Source organism: Eriocheir sinensis, chromosome 4, assembly GCF_024679095.1.
Source record: "Eriocheir sinensis breed Jianghai 21 chromosome 4, ASM2467909v1, whole genome shotgun sequence".
Lineage (NCBI taxonomy): Eukaryota > Metazoa > Arthropoda > Malacostraca > Decapoda > Varunidae > Eriocheir > Eriocheir sinensis.
The window spans coordinates 13,259,446-13,280,730 of record NC_066512.1 but is presented as its reverse complement, the minus strand read 5'-3'; the positions used below and the strand labels follow the sequence as shown (position 1 = coordinate 13,280,730).

General features: G+C 43.9%; 2 protein-coding genes across 2 annotated transcripts in view; one reads left to right on the top strand and one right to left on the bottom strand.

Moving 5' to 3' along the window:
- Positions 1 to 21,285, top strand: part of LOC127008559 (vacuolar-sorting protein SNF8-like) — a 58,705-nt gene that overhangs the window by 18,627 nt on the left and 18,793 nt on the right. The gene's annotated exons all lie outside the window — the stretch shown is intronic.
- On the bottom strand, positions 37 to 15,343 carry LOC127008557 (uncharacterized). The gene is made up of 8 exons (XM_050880736.1): positions 14,301 to 15,343; positions 3,777 to 3,898; positions 3,159 to 3,296; positions 2,888 to 2,987; positions 2,686 to 2,765; positions 2,348 to 2,507; positions 1,845 to 2,066; positions 37 to 1,732 (listed from the first exon to the last, which is right to left on the bottom strand). The coding sequence occupies exons 1-8, from the start codon at positions 14,341 to 14,343 to the stop codon at positions 687 to 689; spliced, it is 1,911 nt and encodes a 636-aa protein (XP_050736693.1). The 5' UTR covers positions 14,344 to 15,343; the 3' UTR covers positions 37 to 686.

The window sequence follows — 21,285 nt, the reverse complement described above, 5'->3', positions numbered from 1 at the left end:
ACTACATGTTTTCAAAGAAAATAATATTTAGTGATGTAAAATATATTATAGTATCTTTTATTATAAATATTTACATACAACTAGCTGTACAGCAGTAAAAAGCAAAGATTTTGGCAGGACAAGGAAGACTTTAGATACGTAAAATGCAATACATGTCAACATAAGCTAGACATGAAGAGGTATTACGAACACATGCTTTTTACAGCAGGAATGAGAGGTAGTTTATACTTTTACGGGGAATATTACATACAGATACGTATCATTAATGACTATGTATATCTCATCTGCACAGTAGATGATGTGAAGAATAAGTGGTCTATTTGACAGTAGTATAAATTCATATACCATCCAGGAGATTCTAAATATAGGAGACATTTTCCAGAGTGAATGATTTGATAATCTATAGGTTAGTATGTATTTCTTTGGCCCACATTCTATTTACTATACACAGCAGGAAGACTTCGATAGAATCCTATGGAAATTTCTCTGATTATGTACATGAACATCAAAGACTTCCTGATGATATATATATTTTCTTGTGAAAATATGTTGTTTTATCTAAATATCCATTTACATAGGTCTATATACAATACCACACTTGAGGAATATGTTTACTTGGATCACTTCCTATGACAAAAACAACCTTGGGTATTTCCTGCCTGAGTTACAAGTTAATCACTTGTAGCTCAAACAGTTATACCTGTAAGACCATTTGTATAAGCCTCAGATGAGACTGGAATGTTTAATGGGAGAGGCACAGGTCTTGGGGAAGACCTTATTACATCATATCCCTCCATGGGGTCTGTCAGTATATTCTCTCCATTCAAATTCCCTGAGCCTACTCTGGAGTATCCAGGACCAGGACTAGGGACAGCCTCTGGTGTGGGGCTGGCAGGCACCAAGCCACACTGGCCCACACGAGAGTATGGAGGTGCCTGCTCAGTGCCAGGGGATACGGCAGGGGACTCTGCCTTTGGCCTTGGTAGTGTATGCAAGGAGAGGGCATTAGGGGAATCATTAACAGGGTGAGCAGTGATCTTCTCGCTGCTTGTGTTATTCTTGGGAACAAGGTATCCTTCATAGTCCTGCAGCGTGTTAGTGTAGGTTGGAGTTGTCACCTCTGGTATCTTATCCATCTTGGTGAGTTCTTCATGTTTATCCTTGATCTCCTCATAGATGTGGTCTGCATAGTAGAGGTTGTCAGGACGGGCAGGAGCATCGCTTGGGTCATATGAAGGGTTGTCCATGAGGTTGCCAGGGCCTGGGGATGCTCTGCTGAGGACAGTGCTACTACTTGCTGACCGTGAACGACCAACTGGCAGAGTGGAAAGGGTGGAGAGTGTAGTTCTGGAGGACATAGAAGACCTGAGGCTGGAGGGTGGCATCATGACATAGGAGCCAGAGATGTTGTCTGAGCCAGTCATGTCCAGATACTGGTTGTACTGATCCAGGTCCACACACTTAGCAGGGCTAGACTTCACAGAGTCTACAGCCAGGACAGAGGCTGCAGTGAGGTCAGTGGTGGGAAAGGCCTTATGGGGCAGACGATTAAGGCTACTCTGGGGGGATGCCTGAAGGATCTTGTGGGAGTCATCTGATACAGCAGCAACTCTCCGGTAAAGACAGGAAAACAGGAGGACAACCAGTATGAGGAGGATGGTGGAGGTGAGCACTAGGGTGATCACCAGCACACTTGATGACTCTTCAGTTGGGGCCATGAGGGGCTCACCGTCTGTACCAGAAGACAACGGAAATGGATTAGGAAATTTCACATACATGAAGGCTAATGTTTGTTCAAGCTCCTCACAAGGCAACAGATATGGATAGAGAAAGGCCAGACTCACCATGACTATGATTAAAAGGGAAGGGAAGGTCTGTGATGTGGAGGTGTAAGAGTGGTCCTTGGTAGTTCTCGTTACGGCCCACCACCTGCACAACACACCGCCAGTCACCCTCATCCTGGTGCTGCACCGTGCCCACGTGCAGGGAGCACTGGCCTGCCTTCAGGTCTCCCTTCAGCTTGTAATCACCTGTAAACTTCTTGGGCTTGTTGAACTGCACCTCATCTGGGAAAAAATAATACGTAGTATTAATCAACATAGTCTATATTAATTTAAAGTTATGATCATCTCTCTACAATTACGGTCTTTGAATATATATATATATATATATATATATATATATATATATATATATATATATATATATATATATATATATATATATATATATATATATATATATATATATATATATATATATATATATATATATATATATATATATATATATATAGTTAGTTAGTTAGTTAGTTAGTTAGTTAGTTAATCTGGCAAGTAGCACCCACCTTGGGATACATTGAGTGAAGACCCATTTGGCGTGATCCAGGTACAGGACTCCATTGGCTTGTTGACCCTGCAGTTGAGCATGGCAGACTCATTCAGCTTCGTGTTGCGGATGTAGTCTTCAGGAGCAAACTCAAAACTCACCTCCTGTGCTGTTTCTTTCTGTTGGTAGAAAATAACTTTTAATTCATAGGTTTGATTATGGTCTCAGTTGTATTTAAAGAAAATGAAGAGAACATATATTACAAATATATGAAATAAATGTGACAACTATGTATGTTCCAAGATTAAGGTCAGATTACTATTTGAAGATAAGAGGACAAGTATCACACAGCCTTACCTCATCATTGTGGCGGCTTTGTCTTGGGGTGGTGACAGGTGGGAAGTCACTTGGGGGTGCCCAACTTGCACTCTCTGATCCTGTTGATGGAGAGACCAATAGCTTAGTTATCCAGAGACTAAGAGTGGTCAGTAATTATGGATATCAGTTATTGTTTGTTGCTGTGCCAGTATCTCATGCCCCCAAATTCTCCATAACTCACTGGTGATAACTCTGAGGACAACAGGCTCAGTCATTAGGATTTCTGAGGAGTGGAACTTGAAGGCCTGACACAGCCATTGCCCCTCTTGGATCTTGCGGACCTGCAAAACACAAAGGGTCAGGACAATCGTCGGTTGTGTCTTGCTGACACTGTTCAAGTTTGCTGACTGACTTTACAGGAAGAAGAAGCCCCTAGTTTTTCAGAGGAATCAATGACAGTTTTTGCTTTGTATAATCATACATACTCGTATTGTAAAAAAAAGATGCTTCACCTTCTTTATCCTGATGGAGCAGTCACGGTTGTGGGCTGGTTTGAAGTCCTTCACTTGCATGGGGGAGGCATCCTTGCTAAAGAAGTCAAGTTGCAGCTCCAGGAAATACCAGCGACATGCATGGACCTGACTGTCCACCTGCAGTAGGGAGGAAGGGAGGCATACGTCAGCACCAGTAGTGAGAGAAAAAAGTGATGATGGAAAAGGAGAAATTTGTACTCAAGAATGTAATATGAGGCAATGCTCACAGGAAATATCAAGCTGTACTTTTTATGTCGGTGCTTGATTGCATGTTAAACTCCAACAGGCAAAATAAGGCAAACGTGGGATTATGGTACATCAGCAAGAAATTAAATGATAGACGAATGTTATCTCCAGTAGGGGTACACTTGAAAATAATAGTAAATAGTTTGTGTCTTTTTATGTAGATTTATCTTTAGATTCCAGGCATTTGTGTAACTTTTTAACTTTACGTATCTGGTCGCAGTTTTAGCTGCATCTGGAGGGTGTGAGAAAAGTGTGTGTGTGTGTGTGTGTGTGTGTGTGTGTGTGTGAGATTCTCTCTCTCTCTCTCTCTCTCTCTCTCTCTCTCTCTCTCTCTCTCTCTCTCTCTCTCACCAAACACTTGAGGATGGTCTGCTCCCCCTCGGGCACGGTGGTGTTGGAGGGCCGCAGGAGGAACTCAGAGGCAGGGGACGGTCTCCTCAGCATCTGGCAATGTGATGGACACCCGTACCATGCTGTGGGGGAAGGGGGAAAGACACATTTTATAATCTCTATTATTCGCAACTCCAACATCACCTCCATTCTCATCCGCTTCTCCATTCGAAACTGGCTCCTCTATTTGACCTTTTTTTTTTTTTTTTTTTTTTTTATCTCTGCAGGAGCAGTGCAGAACGGTCTTTTTTTATGTTTTGCCCATGAGATGCTTCCTTTGCTGTAACGCTCCCCCCCCCCCCCTCCAGCTATCTACAGATCATTTAGGTATCCGTCCCTTCACCCAATCGCATAGTTTTTATCTATCCCCCCCTTCTCTCTCTCTCTCTCTCTCTCTCTCTCTCTCTCTCTCTCTCTCTCTCTCTCTCTCTAATTTGATTACAAGTATACAGTAAAGTGAGTGACACAATACAAAATAAGAACAAAGCGATGGCACATGAGTCACACACACACACACACACAATTTCTCCATAACGCAACATCATGGAATCAGGACAGTTACTATGCAGTGCACGTAACTTCTCTCTTCCAGCTACACTAACTAACTCAGCTGTGGGAAGCATGCTAAGGCTTTCCGTTAACCCTTAATTCAAATGCACACGAAACACACGTAGCTACACACAAACTCATGCAGGTGACGTGGTGGCGGAGCAGTGAGGGAATGTGGAGGAGGTTAATGCCGTATAGCGGGGGTGAGATAGATGGTGGATGTGGGTAGCTTAGGAGGTGGAGGTGGATAGTATGGCAAAGAGGGCACAGAGGGAGACGGTGGAGGGTGATGGTTCGGCAAGGCGAGGCGAGGGAGGACCGAGGAGGTGGATGTGGGCAAGGATGTGGGCAGCGTTGTGGACATGGCAGAGGCTGTGCAGTGGAGGTGGATAAGGGTAGGTTGTTGCGTGGATAGCGGTGCAGGTGGACGTGGGTAGCGTGCGGTCGAGGGATGGTGGAGGCTGGGTGGGGGAGGTGGATGTGAGGGTAGCATTAAGGTAGGTGGATAGCGGTGTGGGTGGGTGGCAGGGCAGGGATGGAGGACAGGTTGTGAGTCAGTCAGGGTGAAGGAGGAGGGGGACTAGGAGGAGGCTCAGGTGAGTAAGACGGAACCTATGCAGCGAGTCTTCCGGCTTGAGAGGTGTCCCAGGGAGAGCTGTTGCTGCCACCAGTCATTTGTTGTTATTCAACTTGTTCGTTCGTTCACTCGTGCGTTCATAACATTCGGAAAACAGTAAACTTCCTTTCAAAACCTGTTCTGAACTTCGAAACTGTCAATCAGATGGTGTAGAAGCCGGACTCCTTACTTTTACATTATTATTATTTTCATTGTTCTTCAGCGATCTTTTGCTAATTTCACTTGGTTTGACATTGCTTGTAGTTAAAACTAATGGGACTCGTAATAGTATAGGGAATATTTTACGTTGATATGGTGTGAATACAAAGATGTAGATAAGAGTTAATGTCAGTGCTGGTGTGCTGGTTATAGTTATTCAACATCATAATTTGTAAAGTGTTATAACACCAAATATATTGAGGCGTGTTATAAAAAGAGCATATAAAAAGCGATTCATGTAAAGAACGATTTTGGAGCGTTTAAGCAAGTTGTTTAGTGTAATGTAATATGTTTGTCATAATTTAACACTAATTTTGTAATTATTGTGCATTAGAAACAAGTTTTTGGCTCTCTTTGCATTACACGTGAATGGGCGGCAGCGGGATGGCGACACAGGGCAGTGAGTCATGGCACGAGGCCCGCAGCCCGCAGGCAACCACAAGATATCGTACCCCTTACAACCCCTCTGGCTGGAACCCTGAAACAACCCCCAAAGCAGGAAAGACGCACCATGTTTCCCTTCTTGCTCTCCCCTCTCAAATTTAAGGGTGACTTATCCTGAGGCGCAAAAACCCTGCCGTAAAAAAGTGTCCCTCCCGTCTTACTCGAGTGTGCATAGTCATTTTCAGTCCGTTACCCCACTGTCATGAAGTCATGAAGTCATGAAGGACATTAATAATACGTACGACAACTGTGCGAGATTGGAGAAAAAAAGGAAAATATTGAAAAAAAAACTCGACTCGTATGAACTACTAATGCAAGGCAGCAAAATATGTAAAAATGAAAACCGTTCTATTACTGTCTAGATCACTGTCTATGGAGTTGGTTCTTACGCGTCTTATTAACGGATAAAAGTGTCTATGGCTGTAATCTTCAGCATTGATCTACAGTAAGCTTGATTGTAGAGAGTGAGGCAGATGGAGTATCAATTCATAATGTGAATGTCAATTTGCATATATTTACACCCATAGTCTCCATAATGCCCTCCCTCCCCCCTACAAAAGCTGGTTGGCTGGTGGCGATCACGAGTCCAACACATGGTCAGACCTTAGTTGAATGTAACCCCCCCCCCCCCTCCACACGCACACTTTCAACACACAGTGAGAGAGAGAGAGAGAGAGAGAGAGAGAGAGAGAGAGAGAGAGAGAGAATGCACTACCTATGCCAGGAACGTGAGGTATGCACACTTTCCTCCCAGAGGTGCACGGCAGACAACAGACAATGGATTGACAGAATGGGGCGGCGGCATGGACTTGCTCTCTGATCTCCTCCTCTTGTTCAATCCAGGAATTTCCGTCGAGGAAGTTGACTAATGCAGAACTGGGAAAAGTTGCCTTAGCCTCCCCACCCCACTCTGAGGAGGAGGAAGGGAGGAAGAAAGGACGGGAAGCGTGGTGCGTGCCGTAGTTTTGTAAATATTGACCTAACGCAGTGTGAAGTTTACCTGTTCATCATTATTAAGTCAAGCTGTTTGGCCTCAATGGTGACTGTGAGAGGACTTGCAATGGATTCGCTCAGCTCTCTCGCTCTCTCCTCCTTTCCTCCTCCTCCTCCTCCTCCTCCCACTCATCTTCCTCCCTCACTCTTCTCACCCTCTGTCCATAATCTCCCTCCACACCTGGTTTTCCTACCTCTGCACCGTTTCCCGTTTTACCTTCCTTTAAATATCTCCAGGTTTCCTTTCCTTTTTATCGCTACATCTTTCCTCCTCACCGGATTTCCCTCCACGTTTTTCCTCCTTACCTTCCGCTACACCTCTCATATTTCTTCTCATTTGCATTCTTTTCCTTTAGTACTTTTCCTTACATCGCTCTTATTTTCCTATCTTTTTTTTTTCTTCCTCCCCCTCCCGTCTCGACTCTTCCCCTTTTTATCCTTACTGAATTTCAACGCAGTCTTCATCTTCACCCATCTTTTCAGCTTCCTTCTCCCCCTCTCTCCCTTGAACGCACCTGTCCCTGTCCCAACACTTCCTCCTCCTCCTCCTTCTGATCGGTTCCACACACTGCACAGGCATCGTCCTATTCCCCGCAGCGCTACACACCGCCACTCGTCCGTGCTACCTGTCACCTGTATCTGCCTGCCCTCACATTCATTCATTTGTTTGTATATTTGTTTTTTAGTTATTTATTTTTCTAGCTTTTACTGACTTGAGATGTTATGTTTGAGAGCGAATTTCATCTGATTAAACGAAACCCTAAGGGAGTTTCACGAGTCATTATTTTGTTTCAGTTTAGTGTGTGTGTGTGTGTGTGTGTGTGTGTGTGTGTGTGTGAGAGAGAGAGAGAGAGAGAGAGAGAGAGAGAGAGAGAGAGGGTTTTCTCAATAATTGTATATACATTTACAATTCAAATTTTTTTCCTTCTGTTTTGCTTCTTGCTCTTGTTCTTTCTCTTGCTCCTCTTTGTAATTCATCGCAGCATTACTTCAGCCTTTACCTGCTCTCGCTCTCTATATTTATTCCTCGTCATTGAGCAACACCTTGACCCCGAGAACTACGTGGGAGCGCATTTCCCTCGACGACACACCGTTGTTTTCACCTGTTGACGTTACTGTTATCTATGTGTGTTGCCGTTACCGATATTTTTTTTCACCAGTTTTTTTTCTTGTTGCTTTTATTATGACATGTTGGCATTTACTATTTTCACTTGTTGACTTTACCCTTGTGTTTACCCTTTGGCGCTACTGTTGCTTTTATCGTTGACGTCATCTATACATTTTGACGTTACTGCTGTTTTCACTTCGACTTCCTTTACTTTAACTAGACATATTGACGTTTTATTATCACTCATTGACTTTATTATTACGTTTACCCTTTGACTTTACTGTTATTTCCATCTTGACTTGTTGACGTTATAACTAGTATTTTCACTTGTCTCCTTAGGGCCGTGTTTTAAGACACCATCGCTTCTCACAGCAACTATTTCTAAAGGTCAAAGAGGGGATCAGTCGAGTTTTCATGAGTGTTTTTAAGGTTCATGGCACAGAAGAAGGGTCAAACTACCACCAGGGTCATAAAACGACCCCTGGAAAGGCCTACAGCTCCTACGAAAGCCATGTCAAATATGTGAACTTGGGCGACAAAATGTTTTAAAATATTGTTTACTCTTTGACGGTACTGTTGCTTTCACCTGTTGGCGTTCTTTTGCTTTGCACCCGTGTCTTGCTGTGATGACGCCAGCCTCATGCAGTATTAATTAAACCCACAGCGCCTGACCTTTCTGCGCCGCGGCACTTGTTTTACTGATCAGCTCGCATGCACGTAGGCCCGGAGCAGGGGAGGGTTTGTCAGGGTCCTTTGTTTATCTGTTACAGGGATCATCACCTTCGCCACACTCTCTCTCTCTCTCTCTCTCTCTCTCTCTCTCTCTCTCATCACTCGGACACTGTTACTTCGGTTTCGTCATACGGTCATACTGGTGTTGTTGCAATGACTTACGTAATATGTATATACCTTTCTCCTTCTCGTTAAACATGTTTCTTTAGTGTTTGATAAATGGTGATTGAAAAAATGTGTTTCTTTTGATTCCGTTATTGTTTTCTCGTTCTCCATTGTTTTCACTCACCTAAAAAGATTATACGGAAGACTGGAGTTGTGATTTCATGTTTTTTTTTTTTTTCATCGCCCCTCCCCCCTCCTTTTTTTGCAGTTGACTTAATAAAAAGATAGTGTGGAACTGTGAATGCTTTATAGTTATGCATCTTTCCTTTTTATATTTCCTTTCTTATTTTCTTCGCTGAATAGGGTTTTGAACTTTAGACTTTACTTATAAATCGTCTTGATTGTTTTCACTGTTAGCGTTTATCATGTGTAACTAATATTAGTGTGAACTTATTTCTTGCATTTTCGTTAGCGAAGTGAAAATTGTCGCTTTGGAAACTGTCAACGTTTTCGTAAGGAAGGGAGGAAGGAATCTGGTGCCGACCGGATCAACACGTCATCCATGATTCCTCCTCCTCCTCCTCTTCATCTTCCTCTTCCTCCTATTCTTTATTCTTAAGTGGTCCCCCAGTGCACACACACACACACACACACCATGGAGCCAGTCTTCCCTCTCCCTAATGACGATGACTTCATTTCCTCTTTCTCCAGAACCAATTTTCCCCTCCAGCAATTTCTATCCCCCACCCCCCTTTTTTTTCCTTAGCAATATATATATCATCCACTCATAATTTTTCCTCACATTGTCGCTATTGCTTTGATATGTTGTTGTTCATAAGGCGTGTTGATCTTTAATAACAAGAGTCAATTCTCCTTTTGTAGATATTTGGTTGTTCTATGTCTTGAAATACCGTTCATATCAGTTGCAGCATTAATTAAACAGGTTCTCCCCAATGGCCAGGTGTATGCAGGTGTTAATTAGGATGGGGACCTGTTGGCGTATTCACTTGTTCACCCGAGTTGTTGGATGGGTCGAATGGGCTTCTTGGTTTTGCTGTTTTCTTTGTTCTCTTTCTCCTTGGAATGAAAGAGCGTTCCCGTCAACGCCCCAAGGAATGTGTGTGTGTGTGTGTGTGTTGATAATGATTGTTATGAAGATGACAGTGTGTGTGTGTGTGTGTGTGTGTGTGTGTGTGCTTTGCTTGTGAAATATGACTGGTTACTCTGCATGATGTTTCGTTATAGTCTCATTAGCATACGCCGTCACATATGATAATGATTGTTATGAAGATGACAGTGTGTGTGTGTGTGTGTGTGTGTGTGTGTGTGTGTGTGTGTGTGTGTGTGTGTGTGCTTTGCTTGTGAAGTATGACTGTGGTTACTCTGCATGATGTTTCGTTATAGTCTCATGAGCATACGCCGTCACATATGATAATGATTGTTATGAAGATGACAGTGTGTGTGTGTGTGTGTGTGTGTGTGTGTGTGTGTGTGGAGGCTCCAGTTTCCCTGCTTGTGGGTCGGTAGGTCTGCTGCCTGTCGGGTCTGGTCTCTCGGTGCAGACGTCGGGGCGCCACCACTAAGAACATTCGTTTTGATTCCCTTCCTCTTCCTCGACCCTCCAGACCCTTTCCCCCTCCTTCCTCCAGCTCAATACTTCCCCTCCGTCCCCCGGCCCCTGACACCACTTAGGATTAGTTTTGATTCACTTCCTTTTCCTCGATTCTTTATCCAACCTTCATACAAGCCCTTCCCCTCTCCTCCTTCCTCCACACTCATCCAGACACCACTTAGGATGTTTGTTTTACTCCTTTCCTCTTTCTCAATCATCCATCCAACCCCGTGCATTAATTCCCCACCCCCCCCCTTTCCACCTTACCGTGCCAGCACTAGGGTACGGGCTTTTACTACCGTCGTTTTCCTATTTAGACCCTCCTGGTAGCCCCCCATCCTTCTTCCTAGACGCTCCACTGCTTCCTTCCCCATTCCTCATCGCTCCTCCAGCCAGCCCCTTCCTTCTATCCCCTTCCGTCCCCCAGCATCTTTTAACCCCCGCCCAAGCCCTTCCTTCCTCTTCCTCGACCCTTCATCCAACCTCCCATACCAACTCTTCCCTCTTCATCGAACCTTTATCCAGGCTCATCCAACGCTTCCTTCATCCATCCCCGTCTACCGCATCCAGCCAGGCAGACATCCTATTACCTCCATTGTGAACTTCCTTGATTTTCGTTCCTTTTTCGACATATCCTGTTCGTGTTGTCAAGGGTTCCTGCTCGCCTACGTCCCCGTCTGCTTCACTTATTAGGCACTCTGCATATTGACGTCCTTGGATTTTTTTCTGTAAACTCAGTTCGCTTGTCTTTTTTAGACCTAAATCAAATCGTCTATTTCTAGAAACTTACAAAAGGCATAAAATCATTATGAACAATATCCCTTCACTTTTGGTTAAGTAGTAAGGGTAAATAAAGATGATGAACTTTAAATGTCGCGTGTGTGTGTGTGTCTGTTCGCGAAGGCATGCAAGTAAGCCCAGCATGAGGAAGTAGCCTGTAGTCGCCTTCACCAAGGTCATAAGATGCAGAACGTATAGGTGACGAAGTGTCCTGCAATTTGTTTATTCGTTTGGTGGTTGGTTTGTGTGTGGGTGTGTAGATGGATGCGAAAAAGCGATGCCTTTCAATGGTTTGTCCGATATAAAAATAACAGGTAAACTCGAACTTTACATGATGATATGTATTTGAATTGATCAGTTTATTGTTAGTTCGTGTCTAGTGTCGATCTTGAGCTGTAAATACATTTCTCGGTAAAACTACAAAAGTCTGCTTATTTTCTTTCCATTGATCTCGATATGTTTAAAGAAAGCGAGTAAGTTGCAATATTGTATCGTGACTACACATTTAATGAGCGATGGTATAAATAGAGGTGGCGTGATGTCCGGGTAAACCACAACCTTTCTCTGTGTTCTGATCATGTATACGCTCTTCTAAGGTGGAGAGCTGTACACCACTATATCATTTAAGGGAAGGAACTAACTCTACGTTCCCTGAAAATGGACATTCATCCTTGGAAGAGATTTCTACCAGATGTTTCAACTATAATTTCCAATCCTTGGCCTGTCTACGCGTATCCTTGTGAGCGACTGTTCCATCATTCAGTATTTCCCTTTAATTTCTTGCCCTTGGCTTTTCTCAGGCCTATGCCTTGAGGGTTAAACAGAGCGGGTTCGGCGGTGAGGCCAGAGGAAGGACGGAATGTTCAGGTGTCTCGGGTAACAGGATTTAGGTTGGCACGCGGCACGCTACTCGGAAATCTTTCTCTACCAACAACAAACAGTGACGTCAAGGCGGAGAGAGGCGTATAGTCAAGGCCCTTGGTAGTGCTGAATAGCAGGATGACGTCATTTCGGCAGGAAACTTGAGCGCGGGTTGGTCAAACTAACGTCCGTGACGTCATCCCACCGGAAAAACTAAGTGCGGATTGGCTGGGCGACTCCGTGACGTCAGGGCGGAGAGAAACTAGAGTGCCGGTTGGCCAGGTGACACTATGACGTCACGTTTCATGAGGCGGGGTGCGGGTTGGTTGAGCGACAGTGTGACGTCACTGGAGAGATTTGGTTGGCCAAAAGACGACGCTTTCACCTCAAGATGAAGTCACCGCTCGGTGGAGGCACACCGAACGTTTTCTTTATAGCTTCCCTGCGTTTTTTTATATTTTTTATCACAAGTTCTAAGTCGATATAATTGGAAGATCGCGAATCAGCATACACACACACACACACACACACACACACAAGTTGATGATGGAGTGCTCATGACAAGATGTCCCACACGCTCGACATGAAGAAACACACACACACACACACACACAGGGTAACTGAGATAGGTTATATAAACACGTGTGTAGGCAGCAGAGGCCTTGCGTGGGAGTGCGCGGCGCCGTCAACGTCACATAAACAAACAGGCTTATTTTTTTTTCCCCTATATGGAGACAGACAAGGGGGGTTAGAAGAGTAAATAAGGACTAGTGTTTCCGCTAAGCGATAAGAATTCCAGATAATCGTCCCATCAACGGTGTTTAGGTTATTTAGATCGTTGTAAAGCAAGAATTTAAGTCAAGTAACAGTTACAAAAAAAACTGAATAATGACATTTATCTATATCTATTTTCGTGTTTTTTTCACGAACGAGTATAAGAAGACTATATTAACTGTGTCTCAGGCTAAGCGTTTTTGCGTCAACGAGAAATGTCAGGCGGGAAAAAGTGACCTTTCGTCGCTTTCTTTGCTAATGTGGAATGTTAATTACTAGCAAAGGATGCATTTACCATTCCGTGACATTTTCTTGTGTGCATACAATTAAAAGTGTAGGTAAAAAGTAGTCTGTGTAATCCTTCGTTTTGTCCTCTGAGACTGAGAGAGACAATACGTATGAGGAAGGCAGTAGGCTACGTTCAAGAAATCAAATACGTTAGCTGCTTTTTTTTATTTTTATACTACTGAAGAGTTCCTTGCCAGTGAACATTTCCACCGGGTGTTTTTGTTTACGCATCATTGAGAGGCGACGTGTGTGTAAACTTTGAGGAGGACGAGAGTTTTAGCTGATTCTGCGTATTTACTTCACCATGTGCTTACGTGTGTGTGTGTGTGTGTGTGTGTGTAAGGGGGATGATGGTGCATGTGTCCCAGGAGGAGAAGCATGAATGCCTCTAGGATAGGTAGGCTAGGGATAGTGTCTCTAGGGTACGGTAGGATAGGAAACTGCTGTGGGCCTGTACAGTGGGTTATGGTGTAAAGGGAAGGAGTGCGGAGGAGGAGGAAGTGTGAGGAGGGAGTGGGGGGGGGTGGCTTGTAGGGAGTGTCTGAGGATATGTGTAGGAGGGGAGGGATGTATGACAGCGTGTGGGTGAGACTGGGGAAAACTCATGAGATGGAAGGATAGTAGGACATGTAGGCGTAAGTAAATATGCTCATGAACAGTTTGAACTAAGGGTAAACAGATCCTTATCTCGACAGGACATGAATCAGTAAATACATAAATGATGGTAAATAAACTCGCCCGGGCACATAAAAGGAATAAATAATTGTATAACTGCTCAAAAGTAATGTTCATAGCCTTGTCCTCGCCCTTGCGTAGGTAATCGTTATCATGAGGGAAAAAAATAACCCAGTTCGCGTGCAGAGGGGGCGTGGCTCGGGCCCCCTACGTACCCTCCCCCACCTCCCATGCTGCGACGGTGGGGAATTCCAAAGCTAGGTTCGTGGGGGGCGGTGGGGGTCAGGGGGGGGCGCGAAACGAGGCGAGAGGCGGAGAGCAGCGGGTGAAGGGGAAAGTTGACAAGGTAGAGGTGCAAACTTTTTTCCAATAAGTGTGAGGAGTTACGTGATGAAGGGTAGTGTCAGGGCGGTGCGTCATGCTGGGGCGGGTGGTGTGTCTCAGGGAGGCACTCGGAGAGGCTGACGTCACGTATAAGAGGTTGATCGTCTGAAGGTACTTACGGAATGTATTATGATTATCTCACTCTTCTGCTGCTCTCTCTCTCTCTCTCTCTCTCTCTCTCTCTCTCTCTCTCTCTCTCTCTCTCTAACCAATCTATTTATTTGTGTATCTATCTATCTATCTATCTATCTATCCATATCCATCTATCTTTACCTGTTTATCTATATCTATCTATATAGTGGACGTACATGTTCATGCAAGAGGATGAAAAGATTAGCCACTGACCTGCTAGTAACAAAAACGTTGCGTAACCTAGATTGGAGGTCATCCTGGGTCAAGTGAAGGCCGAACTGTTCTCAGAGTATGTAAGGTCCCACGGTGCGTTTGTCCTCGGGGCGAGAAGCAGCTGTGTCCGCAGCCCCGTGTGTCCCGGTAGCCTCCTGGTGCAGCCCTGGGTCCTGTTGGCTCATTGACACGCGCCACGGGGGGAGGCACTGCAGGCGTGGCCAGGTATAAAAAGTTGTAGTCACACCTTTCCTCTTCACTAGACGCTTATCCAGAGTCCGTCAGTCACTCGTAAATGTTTACGAAAACTTGTCTCAGCAACACAATAAAATGTAAAATGTTCTTGCACGTTGCGTTTAATATATATTTTTTTCTTTTGCGAAAAGAAATCGAGGCTCACTTCACGGGCGAGTCAAGCAGCGGGAGACGGAGATGGAAGACACAGCATCGACCACGACCAGCGCGGCACTGCTCGCTTGGCGGCTATTGCACAGGAGAGTTGGCTCGCCTCCTTTCGACTCAGACCAGGGGAGTGACAATGCTACACACCGCCGCTGAGGCTCCGCCTCTGCTCGCGCTGTCTGAACGTTGTTTTGTGGCGCCTCGACCCGTGAAGGCTCCACGCTCGCCTCTTCCCCAGCCACCCTCTGTTCCTTAAGGAGAGTTTTTTAAAGTGCCGTGCGTTCCATAACTAATGCTGACTCTGCATTGATGATGGAAGGGGTTTAAAACAACCATGGAGACGTCATTGAGCAGGCACAGTTAAGGTTGTCGCTACTGGTCGGTGATGCTGAGTCAGGCACGGCACAGGGGAACCCTAAACTCTCCGCGTACGAAGCGTAGCGGGAAACGGGCGGCGGTCCAGGAGCAGCCCGAGAGTGACTCATCACTGGGCGGGGGTTCCTGGAATTTCCGGAGGAGGAGGAGACTCGCGGAGGAGTAATGACGTCATCGTGCGTGTCGCTAGGTAAAGTCTATCGGCATAGTGGCCGGCAAGCCATGCATATGCTCCCCTGGCTGGATGAGGGTTAATTGATACTGTGCATGACTGGCTGGGGAGCTGATTGGAACGGCTAGCCCTTTAAAACCTGCTTGGCTGGATGGCTGGGTGCCTCTGTAGATGGCTGCGGTCCCAGGGATGTTGGCCTTACACATAGCAAAGATTTTATTTTATCTGGCCTCTAGGTAAGAACATAGGGAGGCTGCAAGAGGCCGAGTGGCCTACACAGGGCAGCTCCAGAGAGAGAGAGAGAGAGAGAGAGAGAGAGAGAGAGAGAGAGAGAGAGAATTTCTGCATGTGCATGTTTTCTTCGCGAGTCTTTCATCCCATGGCAGCTGGTGTCACAACAACGACAACAATAACAATAACAACAACACAACAACAACTACTACTACTGCTACTACTACTACTACTTCTACTACTACTACAACTACTTCAAATGATAATAATAATAATAATAATAATAATAATAATAATAATAATAATAATGCTACCATATTTCATTGCATGACACACACACACACACACACACACACACACACACACACACACACACACACACACACACACACACACATTTTAATTATCACCCACTTTTTTTCTCATCCTATATCCAGCGATAGTGTTACGCAAGGACGCTTTGAACAGTTAAAATATAAAGGGATACTAGTGTTTGTTTGTTTGTGTGTGTGTGTGTGTGTGTGTGTGACCTCGCTTTTTTCTTGACCTTCCTTACATCCAGTCCTTCCCCTCCCTCCCTCCGCTTCCTCCTCTCCTACCAAGAGGACCGTCATCATGACTGAATGAATGGATGAATGAATGGGCTTAGCAGTTGGCGGCCCGGGGGATGGGGGGGCGACAGGCGCGTGGTGGGGGAGATACGGATTTCGAGGAACTCCAATCTTGGTAGCGGGAACTCTACTACACCAACTGTTGATATCTCTGGTGGGCTAGGTGACCGACTTGGGGACTGCCTTCCTGCTTTTCTATTTTTAGCATACCTGTTGCTGATAGTGGATGTGCGTGGGGAGGGGGGGGGGTGAGATTGGGGATGGTGGAAGTGATCTTGTCGCTGATTTGCATGCTGGTGTCAGTAACAGGAAGTGATGATTATCTTCCATAGTATACTAAATCTGCTTGAAGGAGCCTACTACTACTACTGCTGCTGCTGCTGGTGTGTGTGTGTGTTTGTACTGTTCATTATAATACGTCTGTTACAACTACTGCTGTTGTTGCGACTTCTGCTACTACTACTACTACTACTACCACCACCACCACCACCACCACTACTACTACTACTACTACTACTACTACTACTACTACTACTACTACTACTACTACTACTACTACTACTACTACCACTACTACTACCACCACCACTACTACTACTACTACTACTGCTGCTGATGATAATAATAATAATAATAATAATTATAATAATAATAATAATAATAATGATAATAATAATAATGACATTCCATTTCTTCTTCTTCTTCTTCTTCTTCTTCTTCTTCTTTTCCTCATCTTCATCACCATTATCTTTTTTTTTCTTCTCATCTTCTTTTCTCTGAATATACTACTTTTACTTACTACTACTACTACTACTACTACTACTACTACTACTACTACTACTACTACTACTACTTATTTAATTACTGACGTGACTTAAGCCATCTCTTGTTTCATATTTACGTAGCTCGTGTGTGGGCGGTGGAAGTGGGTATCATTGTCGTTCTCGGTACTACTACTACTACTACTACTACTACTACTGATGATGATGATGATGCTACTTTTGCTGTCATCTCCCCCCTCCCCCTACACACACACCGCACCACCACCAGAGGGCAAATACATATCCTGTTGCACGCCCATATAATTATCTCCCCCGCTAATAGGTGGCTCTTGCTCTCGTTCTCGGTACTGTGACGCCTGCTTACACTTAGCGGTGAAAGCCGGCCCGTGTTCCGCGTCTGTGTGGCTATACTGGCACTGGCATGGCGCTTCCAAGGGCATCGCTAGCTTGCTACTTCACGTGGCTATAGCCTTATCCTGCTCTGTCCTTCCAGTTGTTCCTTGTTCGTTACTTTCTGTTCTTTCACGCAACGGTGGCCTACTGCTCCACGTGGCGACCATTGCCTAGTTGCTGTTCTGTATTTGCTCCGTTCTGTTACGTTATCTAGACATATTGCACAGACAAGCGGTAGTTTGTCAGTAAATAGTAAAAATATCCATTCACTCGCTGGTAAGTCTGAATGTATGTAGGGTCTCTCTCTCTCTCTCTCTCTCTCTCTCTCTCTCTCTCTCTCTCTCTCTCTCACACACACACACACACACACACACACACACACACACACACACACACCATACGCCCATGCACATTCTCACGTACACGCCCATCCTTTCATTTGACGCTGCTCGTATGTGTGTGTGTGTGTGTGTCAGAGAGAGAGAGAGAGAGAAAGAGATTTACAGATTTACATAGAAAATCAGACTACAGACCCCATGGTCCAGACTTGGTGGTCTGTCCTTAAACCTAAGTGATTTTACATTAATCAGAAGACTCCAAAACGTTGCATTTCTACTCTAGTTGATATTAAGTTGAAGGAAGTGACGGTCGAGCTTATTTTTGAAGGAGTCAATCGTGTTACACTGGACCACTGACGGTGGAAGCTTATTCCATTCTCGCACTACAACGTTGGTGAAGAAAATTTGGTGCAGTCTGAATTTACTTGTCTACATCTGAGTTTTACGCCATTGTTCCTCGTGCGCAAAGTGTCATCGATCATAAACAATGTTGATCTGTCTACATTCGTGAAACCATTAAGTATTTTAAAACATTCGATCAGTTTTCCTCGGAGGCGACGTTTCTCAAGAGAGAACATGTTAAGGGTAGAAAGCCTTTCTTCGTAGGATTTGTTGCGCAAGGAAGGATCATTTTCGTTGCCCGACGCTGAACACCTTCTAATTTAGCAATATCCTTTGCATGGTGGGGAGACCAAACTGTACCGCATATTCCAAGTGGGGTCTGACTAAACTGTTGTAGAGCGGAGTATTACATCTTTATTCTTGAATACAAAGTTTCTTTAATGAAGCCCATCATTCTGTTCGCTTTATTTGCTGCATCGATGCATTGCTGTGAGAATTTGAGGTTTGACGCGATTTTGACCCCCAAGTCTTTGACGCATTGAACGCTTTTGAGTTTAACGCCGCGCATTTCGTATTCGAACTTCTTATTCCTCGTTCCAACTTGAAGGACCTGGCACTTGTCTACGTTAAAGGGCATCTCCATCTATCCGACCGCTGAAATTTTGTGCAAATCCTCTTGGAGGCTTTGCCTGTCTTCGTCAGTGAGAACCGAGTTGCCAATCTTTGTGTCGTCTGCAAATTTACTAATGCGGTTATTGAGTCCAACATCCACGTCGTTGATGTAAATAATGAAGAGCACTGGGCCAAGGACCGAGCCCTGAGTGACGCCACTAGTGACAGGCGCCCACTCTGAGTTAAATCCGTCAATCACTACTCTTTGTTGTCTGTTGCTCAACCAATTCGCGATCCATTGGTTTACTTGACCGTCAATACCTATTTGCTTTAATTTGTAAAGTAATTTATGATGCGGGACTTTATCAAACGCTTTCTGGAAATCAAGATAGACTACGTCCAGTGATTTGGTTACGTCATAAACAGTGAAGAGGTCGTTATTAAAGGTTAATAGGTTTGATAGGCAGGATCTTTTGTTTCGGAAGCCATGTTGTGAGTCCCCAATCAATGAGTGGCTTTCAAGGTAATTCACAATTTTGTCTCTAATTATGACATCAAGTAGCTTACCTACAACCGAAGTTAGACTAATGGGCCTGTAATTACCTGGTACTTTTTTGTCTCCTTTCTTGAAAATCGGTGTCACGTTAGCCTTTTTCCAATCTGAAGGGACGATGCCTTGTCGCAAGGACATATTGAATACTGTTGTGAGGGAGGAGAGTATTTCGCTCTTTGTTTCTTTCAGCAGAGTTGGATATACTTTGTCAGGTCCAGGACTTTTATTTGTTTTAAGTGAATGGAGAGCTTTAAGGACTTCATCGGTTGTTATTTCAAAATTAGGCAATGCATGCTCGAGATTTACAATAGTACTGGTGTTGGTGGTAGCGAGAGAGAGAGAGAGAGAGAGACCCTACATACATTCAGACTTACCAGCGAGTGAGTGGATATTTTTACTCCTTACTGACACACACACACACACACACACACACACATGGCCTAGGGGCTTGTGGAGGGAGGGAGGGTCTGGCGACAGCTTGGAGGGAAGGAGGAAGGAATGAGAGGAATATAAAAAAAGTGTTGAAGTGTTTTCATGTCTTGGGCGGAAATACCGTGTGATTGGTTTTCCCTTCACATTCTTTGTATTTTAGAGCACGTCTGTGTTCACCGTTATTATTGTTATTATTATTATTATCATCATTATTATAACTACTACTACTATTACTTTACAGCTACAACTACTTTACAGCTACAACTACTTTACAGCTACTACTTCTACTACTACTACTACTACTACTACTACTACTACTACTACTACTACTACTACTACTAATAATAATAATAATAATAATAATAATAATAAAGGTTTTAGTAGTAATAGTAGTAGTGAATTATTATTATTATTATTATTATTATTATTATTATTATTATTATTATTATGTTTTATAGTAGCCCCAATGTTGTAGTTCTTGGCGTTGGAAAGGTTTGTGTATCACATTATTTTATTTATTCTTATATTTGTTGCGTCGTCTTCACCTCATCGTTTTAAAATCATGGTGTGCAGTGCTATCTGTTAAAGTAATTACTGGGATTTAAATGTGAATGGATGGAATGCAGAAAAGTTCAGTATCGCTTTTGTTTGAAATATTTCACTGCGGGAGGGACGGAAGTGAAAAAAGGTCGTAAAAAACTAGCAGCCTACTTCCGTAAATTTAGCAGTGGCGTCACAGTAAGGGGGGGGATGACTTTGACTAATGAATCTAGGGGTTGTCCTCTTCACCGACCTGAGTAAGACGCCACCGTAAGAATAGAAGGCCCGCGAGGATGGTTCTGTTAATACACTTTTTTTTCTCTTCCTTTTTTTTCGTGTCTTGAACTCAACTAAAAATCAATAGAATATCAAACATTAACATTGATGAAGTCTTTGACGACCAATTTAATATATTGTCTGGTGTCTCCACTAGGCAACAGATAAGCACAGTATGATAAAAAAAAGCAAATATACAGACGATATATCAAATGGATGGTCGTATAATTGTTTTTCTTCTTTCATGAATTTCACGAAGTCAAAGTGAGAAAGAAAAAAAGTGACGACCATTTTTTTATGATTGCACGCACGTGTATTTGTTTTTATTAACTCGAAGACTAGGAAAGGACACCGACGATCATGGCTTTCACAAATCTCTCTCTCTCTCTCTCTCTCTCTCTCTCTCTCTCTCTCTCTCTCTCTCTCTCTCTCTCTCTCGTCAGGCCCAAGCCTGTGTGTGTGTGTGTGTGTGTGTGTGTTTCAGTAAGAAGTATAAATATCCACCCAATGCATCTCTCTCTCTCTCTCTCTCTCTCTCTCTCTGAGCTCGGTAATCAGTAAAATATAGCACCAATAGCCTTTACCATTGTCGCTACGTAGAAAGTGTTCCTTCCGTAAACTCAACAACAGTTCAGGGATCGGGAGAAGGCCGTCGACCAGAACGTTTCCCTTTCCCTGAACCCAGCCACCACTCAGCGACGGTGACAGTGGGGGTCGTGGCTTCTTGTTCAAGCATAAGGCAACTTTTATAATAGGCACAGCATAGAAGCACCATAAGAAAAGGACGTCTGGGATAGAATATGCAAATGTAATTATTATTTTCCTTTATATATATGTTTGTATTCATGTTTTTATTTTATTATTATTATCATTTTTTTCTACCTCTAACACTGGAGCAACTCAGCATCAGAAAACGAAAGAATGCA